This window comes from Mesitornis unicolor, unplaced genomic scaffold, assembly GCF_000695765.1.
Source record: "Mesitornis unicolor isolate BGI_N332 unplaced genomic scaffold, ASM69576v1 scaffold45078, whole genome shotgun sequence".
NCBI lineage: Eukaryota > Metazoa > Chordata > Aves > Mesitornithiformes > Mesitornithidae > Mesitornis > Mesitornis unicolor.
In genome coordinates this window covers 2243-15155 of record NW_010202022.1, presented here as the reverse complement: position 1 = coordinate 15155, position 12913 = coordinate 2243, and the positions used below count along the sequence as shown (strand labels likewise).

The window sequence follows — 12913 nt, the reverse complement described above, 5'->3', positions numbered from 1 at the left end:
AGTGTTTGAAATCTGCTTATGTCCAACCCACGATCTCTTAAGTGGTACCTGGGCTCTGTGCCAGCTGCCTGAATACTCACAGGTGCGGCTTGACAAATTAAACTTCTTTTCTACTCTAGAGGTTTACAGAACAGCTATTCAAGTTATAGATAACAGTAACTTCATTGATACAATGCCTTTAGATGTCAGAGAAGTTTCATAATTACATTATGAAAGGCTGTGCTGGAAGCAAAATAAAAAGAGAACAAGAAGGAAAGTCTTTCTGTCAAACAGGAATGTGTGGAGGGGGAACCACAGTCAAAGCTGGATGTGGTCATGTTCAGCAAGTCCAAAAAGCATCAGAATGCTTTCCTTGACTGCTCACCCCTGAGTCTCAAATCAGAGACCTCTTCCTCCCCTTCTTCTTTGCCATCAAGCCTATTGTTGCCTTACTTAGGAAATTTTTGGAGGGTGGTAACTGGGTTTGACACAGAAACAATATAGAAGCATATATTTAATGCTGTGATTTATTCACTAAATGGGGAACCTGAGAGAGAGTTAGAATTAGGCAAAGTGCAAAGAAGCACCAAATAGTTGTTTTCTGGGGACACCATCAACCTTTGAAGCACATCAACTCCAAATATGCAAGAAGACTCTAGTGGAAGTGCATCCTCTAGACGAGATCAGCAATTGCCAGGGAGAGAAGCCATAACAAAAATCCAGCTGTGAGGAAAAAAAGAAAGTAGCAACTTTGTGGGGATTTCCTCAAGATAGTTTCCTAGAGATCTGAGTCCTGAGATTCCCCATCTTTAGGTGCTGTGTTAGTGCAGCCATAGCTTTGACTGGTAAATACAATTTTGATAACAGTGTGAGTTCTGTGAACAGATCTTCAGATCAGCTGTACTAACATCTGCTGCAGGGGTGTAAAGTGATGCCTAACATCACATTTCATGTCTATGCTAGAGGTGAGAACCTGACCTTTGACACCCAAATCCCTTTTCCCATCTGCTATGCCATCTTTGTGTCTGTTCACATCCACTTTCAGTTTTCGGTACTTTCACCTGAAATGTAGAAAGCAAAGCCGAAGTGGTTACTTTTCATGGAAACAGAGTAGAAAATTTGTAGTTTATTTCATCTCTAACTGAATATTAGTCACGTACACTCAATTTCCAAAATTAATGCTATTGCTTTAAGACATGGGATGACTGGTGTCATAAACTGCTCATCTATTTTTTATATCAAGTTATCACTAAGTTTGATACCGGCAAACTGTATTTCAAAGTAATTGAGCATCGCTGTCCCATACTTTGAGTATCTTTTCTGTGCCATACAGCACTGAAAATAAAAACCTGGGTTACTGTTAAATAGTGAAATTACCCTAGAATCTTTAGTGGTTAGTCTTTAAATAGTTACTATTACCTGAAATAGGATTAAAAAAAAAATCTATAATTTTCTCAGTGTTTTAAAGTGTCTTGCCTTTTTATTTGGGTAAAACTTCCCAATAATTCCAAGAAAGCTTGAATAGATGGCTACAATAGAAGCTGTGAGGCTACCCACATGGTACAGTCAAATCAGCAGACTGAAAAAGAGAGTGTCTGCCTTGAAGAGCAATTTTCAGACACCTACGTCTTTAAGCTGAGTAGTGCCAGCTCAATAGCAATGGGAGATAGTCTCTCTAATTGGGTATTGCGGGGAACTCCCACCAAGCTCTGAAGTTTAAACACGCTGAGGAATCTGCCTGTGCTGGGTGGAGGCTGAGTTAAGGTCGGGAGGTAAGTGCCAACTTATTAATTATTTTTTTCTTAAAGTGTTTGAGTGACTATTTTATAGTGCAGTTACTTCCAAATTTGTTAGGGCATCTGGTGGGGTAATGTAATTTCTCTGCTGTTTTAGTTCATACACCAAGTAAACTAAGCATGGCCTGATAGTTATGCACCCACTGGAATCTGCAGGAGAGAGAAAGCAAATGAAAGTAATTTTTTAATGAGGAAATGAGTACTGTAGTGCAGCTGAGAGCTGAGCAAAGCAGGCGTGAAACCGCTGAGAGGGGAAGGTGTGGGAAGGCAGAGGTGGGTGGGAGAATGCAGTGCAAGCCTTCAGCGCCGTGCAGTTTCTTCTGGGTTTGAGCGGGAAAGCTGGCACTTTTGGTACGCTGGACTCTGCTCCCAGCTCCAAGGATAAAGGGCACTTCCCACGGAATGCAGATAGTGCTGTGTCCTCTCTTAAACAATTCCTACATAGCTAAGAAGCATCCTCAGAGAAATTCAGGGCAGTCATGTCATTAAGGCTCACTAGGAAATGGGATGGAAATAGAGTCTAGACAAAAGCAGTAAAAACATCTTTATATAGACTTTTTTTTTGGTTGAGGTCTTTGCTAAATATTAATTAAGGCTAAAGGTAGTGCATGCAAGACACAGTTACTTATTTGGCTGCAGCACAAATGCCTGACATGAACCAATTCTTCAGCAGTGTCTGGGCTAGTGCAGCAGTCCCAAAATGCCCTGGATGGTGCTGCTTAGGTAAAATAGGAAAGTTTTCCATATCTGTGTTCCCTAGGGGTCTTTGATCACTTCATACCTTTTCCAAGAGTCAGTTTCTTCAGCAGAAACAGTCAAACACATCTTTTCAGGAGCAAGCAACACCAGATCAGGCCATTGCACTGTTTGTAAGCCCAGTGGTTTGTACGGCTGTCGTGCTGCGGTTTTTGTGGCGATGTCTCTTAGAATATTTCTCATCTCTTCTTTTGTCCTGCCCGTATGGGCTGGCTGATAAATGTTAGCAAGTTTCTCTGGCAATTGTATAGCTTTTAACAGTTCAGTATTTTTTGGAGTATTTGATGGTTTATTTCCACTAGAAAATAGAAACCCATGCAGCTTCCATAACTGCCCAATAGCATGGCATACTCCAAATGCATATGGAGAATCAGCATAAATATTTAAAGTCTTCTAGATAGACCTTTCTTAATGCAATGAATTTGGCTGCCTGTGCACTCAGCTTTGGACTGAGTGGTGAAGCCTCCTCTGCTTCATTCATAGCAGTTATTGAATAACCCGTTAACCTGGTTGCCATTCAGGTAATATGACGATTTGCCAACAAATAGTTTCAGATTGGGATTTAATGGGTCTGTTAAAGACTTTGAATGGTTTTAATATGGTTTTCAGAGAAGCGTCGCTTCTCTCGGAGAATGTAACCCAGATATTCTACACTTTCAAAAACTGTAATTTATGTGGAGAGGCTTGATGGCCCTTTTCAGCTAAGGCAAACAGTGAGGAACTCTTTTCAGCTCTATGTTCCTTGTCTAGTAATAATAAATCAATAACACATTGTACCAAAACCAGATCCTTTTTCTTTTTTTAAACACAGCTTCCTGCAAATGTTTTACTAAAATTTTAGAAAAATAGTGGAGAACTGAGTGAAGTCCTGAGGGAGCCCTGTCTGTTAGCTGGACCTTTCTCCAAATAAATACAGAAAGGCATTGAGAGTCTGCATGAATAGGGATATTGATTTACAGCAGAAAAAGTTGCCCCATCTCCAGTAAGTCAAAGGTTGTATTTGCCCACTTTTAGGGAATCTCAAGCATCAGTAGACACATAGGAATGGGCATCTAAACTGAGCTCTCAGGGCAAGACGCAGCTACAGACCCTGACAATGAAATGTAGGTGTCCACCTGTGTCAGGTCTCTGTATGGTCAACGGAGATACATTCAGCGGATCTAAAGATCGAGGAGACTTTACAAAAAAAAAGGGGTTTTATTTTCTGTGTCAGAAGCTTAAGACAATTAAAATCCACTCATACCAGACAGTATTATTTTTATTTTTCAAAAAAAGCAGCTTATGACAGGATTTTATTCTCCATTTGTCATTGTTCTCACATAATTTAATGTCATATAGAATTTCTTATTTGTGTAAAATAATACATAAGGCTTTTCACTTCCTCTGCTTTAGTTCTGAAAACAACAGAAGAATTTTCTAAGAGGATTAATTTTCATATTCTTGGTATTGTGGTCCTTGGCTTCTTTAGCTTAAGGAAAAGTCTTACTTGCTCTAAGTGTCTGCATGTTACAAGTTGGCCAGTATGTGTTGAAATGATATGGATGTATTGTATCTGAGAAGTATGATAACGAAAGAAGCACTAGTTAGCTGTTGTGAACTATGCGGATAAGCTGCACCACTATAAAGGGAAAGCTAGTCATACAGTGTGCAGAAACGAATAAAACCACTATCTTAGAGGCAAAACATTGTAATTAGCAACAGCTATTTGCACTTTAAAATTGGAGGCAATATTTTTTTTCTTTTATGTGTATTTGGATTATATTGTCTAAATTACCCAAAATGCCCCTATTTATTGTAGTAACATTACTTGGTTCTTACCAGAATTGCTCAAGGGAGACCTCTCAATCTGATTGTTCTTTAAAATCAAGTTTTGGCAAGATATGTTCCAAAGGTACTTTATATTAAGTACACTTACAAAGCACTGTGACTGCAAGAAAACACAGCACTGAAGCAGACAGAACCTGATTCAAATGGGAAATGTCATGTGGATGCAAGTTGTGACAGACCTAATGTTGCAGCTCTGCCTTTTAGCTCTGAGAAAACTGCAGTCATCTGTAAAATTATTTTATTTTTTAAGTCAGGCACTCTACTGTGGTTTCTGAGCCATTAGTGCACAATTAGGATACCCATTTTATACCTTTTTTTTCCTCCTGATCGTTAGCATATGATACTAACATCTTTGTGAAGGGGGAATGCCAGTCCCATTTTTTAAGTAATTAGGGCAACGAAGCACGAGGAAATTAATGCCTGAATTTATTCTCAAGTGTCAGCAGAAATAGCCTAGCTGGTTGTCCCTATGTATGAAACAGTTCAATGTAGATGTGCTGTCCCTGTCACATGCTCTGTTGCTCATGGTGCAGAGAGAGGTGCAGTGACAGCGAGTTTCTGACAGCCTCCAATGTGCCAGTCCTTGCAAGGTGCTTCTGCGGGGGGACCTGAAGTCAATGCATCTGGGTTCCAGATGTGGCTTTGAGGGACACCTCAAGGCACTGTAAGCAGCACGGGAACAGGCTGTAGCCATTCAGTAGGACCACCAAGGAAGCTCAGCCTGTTTCATGGAATAAAGGGAAAGTTGAAAATTCATTTGGCCCTGATGAGGAATGAAGTGGATCGCAGATGAAGCTGCAAAATGCATTCTGGCATCTGGCAGACAAAGCTAGACAAATCTCAGCCTACCAGAAAAAACACATTTTTCTTTTCTTTTCAGTGAGCATGATGGCAGTGAAGGGTGAGTGAGTAACTTACCTGAGAATGTGGTAGGATTTTCAGTGGCTTTGTATAATTGTCTTAAAATGCAGCAAGGTTTCCCCTGCAACTCAGGACTCATATTACTTGTTTAAGCATGTCTGTGTTTGCTTATAATCATAACAAACCTCCCTAGTAGCACTGGGGAAGGCTTTACAGATCTCTCCACCTTGCCTTTCCTAGCACAGGCTGTATGATGTTACTGGTCCATCTCTCATTCTATGTTTTAAACCAGATGAAGTTTAAACTTCAACAGGCATAGTGAGAATAAAAGACTCTCTTTCCCCTCAAAATAACAGTACCGACACCACTTTTATGAAATGCTGTTTTCTGCTTAATATTTTTCAGGGAACCAGGAGCTCAGAAGCATGTCGGCGAAGCCCAGGCTCACCTACTTCAATGGACGGGGCCGGATGGAGCCCGTGCGGTGGCTGTTGGCAGCGGCTGGTGTGGAGGTTAGTTGACATTTGGTACCATGTTCCAAACTGGTGTTTTCAACTGGTCTCAGTAAAGAACAATTCAACATGCACGTGGAGGATAAACGGCTGGAGGAGGGTGGCCAGTGGCACTGCTTCTTTCTAACTATCTTATTCAGTGGTTGATAGTTGGGAAGTAAACTCAGTGGAGCTTGGTGTTTATTAGAGCTAATATCACTCCCCTGAAGTAATTAATCATAATGGGTCATAATCATAATGTCTGTGCTCTGCTTCTACCCACACTTTGGCTGTTTCTGAATCAGTGCCCTGAGGCACAAGTGCCCAGAATCTTCTGCTCCTCCCCAGCTGTGAGGATGGGTGTGGGATCCTCAGGACATCTGCAACCAAGCAGCTGAAGATCTGGCCCATTAACTTTTGCTTAGTTTGATCATTCTGTGCATGGGTATGTGCAGTCACTTACAGAAAAAATATGTTTAAATACAACAGTGTGACACTACTCTCTCTCCTTTTCCAGTTTGATGAAATTTTTTTGGAAACAAAAGAGCAGTATGAGAAGTTAAACAAAGGTAAGAATCCTGATGCCTGATACTTAGTCTCTCAAAAAAATGGCTCCAGTTTTAGCTAAATTTGTGGTTGAAAATTAGTTTACTTAAATCAGTGCAGACTTCTAGGTGCCCACCTAGAATACTGAAATACTAGTATTGAGTAACCTGTTCTTTCCAGTGCCAAACAACTCCTACAAGCTAAAAGCCATAGCTTCTGTGCTATGTTTATGTATATGTTTTATGTTTGTTACCTTCCATGGGTAACAAACATTCCTATTTAGTGCAACTTAATTATCTATGCTGTTGAACTGTAAGCATGGTTCCTGGCATATTTTTGGTCCAGGGCAAATAGTGCTCCTCGAAACAATTCCTAGGCGTCATTTGGGAGTTGTTCCAGGCCAAGGGCCATTTCCAATACATCATTTAGATGTAACCACCATGCTCTATAGGCAGAGAGAACTGAATAGAGTGAATATGGCCAGTCTGTGCCAGCTGACCTGAGCTGTTGTTGAGTTGATAAGTATAGATGTACCTGTATGTTGGTCCTGAACCTCACTGAGATAAGACTTTAAATGAAAGGCCAGCATAGCACCAAAAGCCCCAGAAAAGCCATTTTGCCTTTGTGCTAGGCTCTGTGCAGACACAGTAGTGACAGTCCTAAGCAGGATAAGCCTGAGACATGAAGCTTTCCCCAGTTAAAAAATAAGAAGCCAGTGAGGATACCTGTGGAAAGTCTGACATGGTCAAAGCAGCAAGCCACAAAGGCTTCACATCAACCTCAGGAGTGAGACCAGTGCATACTCCCAGCCACTGCCTTGATATTTGGCCAGATGAACTCCAGCAATGAACCTCTCCACAGCCACCATGGAGGGAGAAGACCTTGCTGCCAGGTGGGGGAAGGAGTTGGGACTGAGAGGAGCACTACAGAGTGCACCTGCCCCAAGTTTACCTCCTGCCCAAAACATGCAGAGAAACCTCGCAGCAGGCTGAGCTTGCCAAGACATAGGAGACTTGGAAGAGGACTCGGCTGCATTCTGGCTGCTTGCTTAGAAAGGAAAAGCTGCAGTTAAAGAAATCCTGACAGGAAGACTAAAATGAATAAAAATTAAAAAAAATAAGTGCTATCAAAAAGGTCACAATTAAATTTGCAGCTAGCTGGGACTCTGACCTCATGCGAGGGCAGTGCAGTGTAAAGACACCAGTTATAGCTCTAAATATGACAGCTCAGGTATTGAAAGCCCAAATCTGAATTTGCTTCACAGGACGAATTAATCCAGAGAAAGTGGTATGGTCCTGGATACAGCATCCAAGCTTATCCATATCCAGAGGGAAGAATTAAATGGTGATGAAAAGGATAGGGAAGGATAGGATCTTCTTTTATAAAGAAGATCAAGGGCTTTTTTGAAAGTATATTGAGCTTAAAAGGGTGAGAACACAAAGAAAATGGTAGGGTTTAATCCGATGAGCTGAAGAAAGACGAAGTAGTCATCCTGATAAAGGGACCTCTGGAATGCTGCCAGTCATGTGGGGCAGGACTGAATACGAATAACTCCACATTATCTCTCCCTCTCATTTTTTTTTCTCGCCACTAACACGCTTTTTGCCGGGGTATCCTGTGTTTAGACACCACCACATAGTCAGAACAGTCCAGGTGTGACTCTGACCCATGCCAGCTGCTGGCCTTCTCAGCAATGCCCCGGCAGTGTCCAGGATGGTGCTTGGGCCAGGGCCTGTTCCCAAAAGGCAGCCTGTGGACAGACAGCTGTTCTGGAGGTCGAGAGAGTTAAACAGCATTGGCCTGGCCAAATCTGTGCCTGTTGACATATTTCTGCTGAAAAATACCCTTGCAGAGCTGTTAGTTTTCCCATTCTACTGTGTTTCTGCTAGATAGACAGCAAGTAATGTTTCCTCCTTAAGCTGCAGTAGCATGTTCTGAAAAAACATGAATACACATGGTCTTTCTGTGAATGTTTACAAGAAAAAAACACAAGCTACTCCTTGCTGCAGAAAGAATTACTCTTGGAACTTAAACTGTAAATTAATAATATAGAATGAGTGAAGAATGTTTATTAATTCTAGACTGGCAGAATATTTTAATATCTCTGTGGAGAAAACAGCAGACAGATGTGCTTGTTAAAATGAACCCTGAAAGAAGGATGCACTGAACGGATTAAAATTGAGCAATTAAAATAAATTATTAACCTTGAGCAATGCAAAGTGGCAGCTGCCTAGTTGGATTTGGAGTTTTGGTGTGATTTTAACAGAGTGGAATTGTTCTCTGGATGCCCTTAATGTGTAAATGAAGGAGGGAATATCTCCAAATACAGTGAATTAGTCCAGCAGAAAACTGGTATAGAAAAGACTGACTACCAGCACCAGGAGAAAACGGGATTACAAAGATGTATCTAAATAGGCTTAAATTATTGTGGACTGACACTGAGGATAGGTCTGTAAAGAAAATCGTGTCCTGGAGCAACTCTGTAAAAAACTTCAACTGCAGCTGCTGTCAGTCCTGCCTCTAACTCCATGCTCCTCAGTGTTTAAAGTGGCCTGACCTCTTCCTTCATCCCAGTAGCTCAGTCTTGCTGCAGTACTACCCCTCTCATTCTTCCTACTCTTGTGCATATGTCCCTGACAGTGAACTGATCTGCATTCAAAATAATTGGATTTATTTTTTTTAACTCCAGATCTTTCCTCTTCTCCGATCCCTTGGGTTGAAGGTGCTGGCTCAGGCTTTTCCTGCCAGCAGCAGAGGCAGGGTCCAGCAGTGCAAAGGAGGCCCTGGTGCCAGGTCTAGCAGTCAGTGAAGCTCTGGCAAAGCTGTAATGCAAGGGGCCCAGCTGCACCGTGATGACCTGGCTACAAAATGTGATGCAGACTGGCCAATATTTGATCTTTCCCACAATGTTAGTTTACTGCATGGAGTTTTACAGTTAGGGCAAGACATCAATGATCTCCTACACCACGACAGAAGTGCACTCAGTCTCTCACTCTCCTAGAAAGCTGGAAGTCTAGAAGGAACTAACAAGCTTTTTCTCAACTTTCCACCCTAGATGGAGTCCTCCTGTTCCAGCAAGTGCCCCTGGTTGAGATTGATGGGTTAAAGATGGTGCAGACCAGAGCAATCCTCAGCTACATTGCTGGGAAATACAACCTCTATGGGAAAGACCTGAAAGAGAGAGCCTGGTATGGTAACAACTTCTTTCACTCAATGAGCAATCTATTATTTGATAGCTGCATTACATATAATAAATTCAATCCTGTAAATGCAGTAGAAAGGTGTGAGAAAGGCTAACACAGTAAACCACAAGGACTTCAGCCTTTGCTTAGATTTTAACCACTGCTTTTGAAATGCTGCTGAACAGAAACAGGTTTTTAATCCTTAAAAAAAATATTTGGCTTTAGTTTATGTTTAGTTTTGGCTGTGAAAATTGGCACTGTGATGGTGATGTAACATTCCTGTAAGTTGCCTTAGTTAACGGGAAAGTGGATGAAATAACTCCTGTGCTCTTTTCTGCTGTCTTCCCCCCTCAACAGGATTGACATGTATGTGGAAGGAATAGCAGATCTGATGCAAATGATTTTGATGTTTCCTTTTTCCCCGCCTGAGGCAAAGGAGAAAAACCTTGACTCAATTAAGGAGAGGGCAACCAACAGGTACTTCCCAGTCTTTGAAAAGGTAAGCAACAGTGAGTATGTGCCTATAAAACTTTTATTTACAGCTATCAAAAAGCTTCCCCAAAATAAGAACATGTTTGTAGTGCAGGTCAGTTGCAAATCCTCAGCTTTCTTGACTCTCTCAAACAAAAGGAAGTACAGCAGCACATTTTCTGTTTGTTGGCTTGTGTTGCCCAGGCTGTGGTATTTGAACATCTGCAAAGCAAACAAAGCAATATGGTCTCAGCTACATAGCAAAACTTTTCACTAAGGTAAAAACAAGCACATATGATTTCTCTCTTCCTTGAGAAGAATATATTTGATTAGAGCACATTTCTCTGCTCTACTTAATTTCAGATGGATCATTTTCATTAGAAGAATGCAAAAATTCCTTGCAAACAAATCAGGTAGAAAGATTAGAAGTGTTTTAGTAAAACAAGAGTCATAGATTTCTGCACATCCCACTTTCAAAAACAACACACCAAACCCATCTGACTCAGACATCTGGCAACATTTCTTACTTTCATAACATTCGTCTGGTTTTGATGGAAAACAATAATAATGGCTGAACATCTTAGAGTTTCTTATGACTATAATAACTTATTCCCAAAGGCAGGGACTTTCTTTGGTTAGCTGTTGTAATTCTGCATTTCTAAGTTTGCTTCCTGGTATCAACATTAGACCTAACTTTAAATGACATACCTACATGGCAATTTTATAAATTATCCAAGTTACTCTTTAGTTCCTCCATTATCCCACTTTCTAATTCTATGACTGTACTGTTTTACTTAAGTGCATGATTTTGTCCCTGTTCCCAGTGCCTACTACTCGTCATGACCAAGTGACTGAAGTCTGTAGCCTGTTTACTGCAAGAGTTCAGATTTTTCCCAACAATACTGAAGTGATTTAGGCTCACAGCTTCCAGCTGAAAATTCCACCCTGAAATTTCAGCTATAATTGCTGTTCAGCTCTACAGCTGTGCTGTGAGTCTTAGCTGCCAGGCATCATCTGTCCCATTCCCGTCTGCAGCCCACGTTCTCTCGTGTCCTACAGGTTTTGAAACAGCATGGCCAAGACTTCCTTGTGGGCAACAAGTTCAGCTGGGCGGATGTGCAGCTGATTGAAGCCATTTTAGCAGTGGAGGAAAAAATACCTGCTGTGCTCTCAGGGTTTCCTCAGTTGCAGGTAATCTTGTTCTTGAGTGTGCCCGTATTCAGGAACTAAGGGCAATCCTGAAGTGATCATCTCTCCGTGCTGTGTAAATCAGGATTGTGGGCTCTTCGAGGAACTGTCACTATCTGTGTGTTTACTTGACATCAAGGACAAGAGGGAAGGGATTTAGTTGATTTGCGTGCTCCTGACTAAGCCTGCTGAGGTGTACCTGTCCCTCTCTGAAACTTAGCATTAAGCCACAGTTTTCTGTCAGTATTCAACTCAATACAATTGAAGACAAATTCTCTGCCTTTTTGCCATGTACGAAGTCTGAAATGAAGCAGAAGTGAGGCACTTCTGCTGCAAGATTTGACCAGAAATCAGGAGCCTCCAGTCATGCAGCACACTATAGAGCACAGTGCATGGGCATGCAATGCAGGAGTCATTAAGAGTTGAGATACAGTGGAGTGGAAAAAGAGCAGACAGATTCTGGATACTCCTCCCATGTGCCTGTTATCATGGTAATAAAACAGCATAGACAATGCAAATTTGGATTGAGGATGCCAGGCTTGAGGCCATGCTTCTTTGTGCTGACAAACAATTTGAGGGGTGCTTTCAAAGACTGTGGCTTTATTCCCATGAACAAAAGAAACAGTCCAGCATCAGACTATCACAGTTAAATTTTTGGCTTGGAAATGATTGTTTGTTTGTTTGTTTTGGTGTGGGCTTTTTGTTTTGTTTTGGTTTTTTAAATTTTAAATCTCAACCCCAAATTGAATTTAGTGTGACAGAGTGAGGCACTTCAGCCACAAACTGAGCAGTAACATGTGTCAGACTTTATCCCATATGCAGTTTAGCAGCCTCAGATAATTCTTGCCTCTGGCTCCATCTTCTAAGAAGATATCTTAGTCACTAGGCATAGCCACAGTTGTGTTGAAGCCATGCCTTGAATTATGGAGGGATTTCTTCACTGCCAGAAGGAAAAAGTTTCTAAAATTGGTGGCTAATTATTTCATAGTTTTTAGTTTTCTTGCTCCTTCCTGTAGTTTCCCCTTATCCTTCCAAGGCTTGTAAGAAAGAGGAAATTTTGTTCATACATCCACCAGCAAGTGCTGGCTGTTGCTCTCTGAAGATCCTCTCCCTTAATCCCATTGTCAGAAGAGGTTCTTGTGTATCTAAGATCACTCAGTGAACCATGGGGTCTCCAGATGTTTGCAAGCTGCATCACTGGGTCCTCTCTGACCATCTGCATGAGATGTCTCGTGATTCCTTACTGAGTTGCTACCTGAAATGCCCAACTCTCCCCTAATCCTAGTCCTGGCCTCCAGTCACTCTTCCAGAAGGTAACAGGTCTCCCTTAAGAGCTATATAATATCTGCCAGCCCTATGTAGATATTTTTGCTGCCCTAAGGAACAGCACGGTATGAGAAGCCTCTATTGGACAACTGACTTGAGTAGAGGATGCCTGCAGCCATTTAACTTTCAGTCACTCAATCCTAGAAGTGCTGGGACAGTGGGACAACAGTGACCATGCTAGAGGCAAACAGAGTTCAAATACTTACACAGTGCAGTAAAAATGGAAATCATGTTAACATATATCATGATTTGCCCACATGGTAGTTTGCACCATCTAAACCAGCAATGAAAAGGGTTAGTATATTTATACCTTCAAAACTACCCCCTGTTGCTCCTGGATACTGAATTTTTGCCTTCAGTTTTTTTCAGGCAGCAGAGATTTAGATATTGTCTCCTCCAGTACTACTTCACTGGTAAGAACAGGTTTTTTGGGTAGTCCTGTTGGACAGAGGGAGACTGTATAGATGGCAGATGTGAATGAATGTTAGGA

The 12913-nt window shown here is 41.5% G+C and overlaps 1 protein-coding gene across 1 annotated transcript in view; it reads left to right on the top strand.

Annotated features, from left to right (window-relative positions):
- The first annotated feature begins 5614 nt into the window (after nt 1-5614).
- Nucleotides 5615-12913, top strand: part of LOC104545201 (glutathione S-transferase A4-like) — a 7546-nt gene continuing 247 nt past the window's right edge. Inside the window, exons 1-5 of the mRNA XM_010190268.1 lie at nt 5615-5731; nt 6228-6279; nt 9312-9444; nt 9796-9937; nt 10969-11100. Of these exons, the coding sequence (XP_010188570.1) occupies nt 5645-5731; nt 6228-6279; nt 9312-9444; nt 9796-9937; nt 10969-11100 (546 nt within the window). The 5' untranslated portion in view covers nt 5615-5644. The remainder of the gene's footprint in view (nt 5732-6227; nt 6280-9311; nt 9445-9795; nt 9938-10968; nt 11101-12913) is intronic.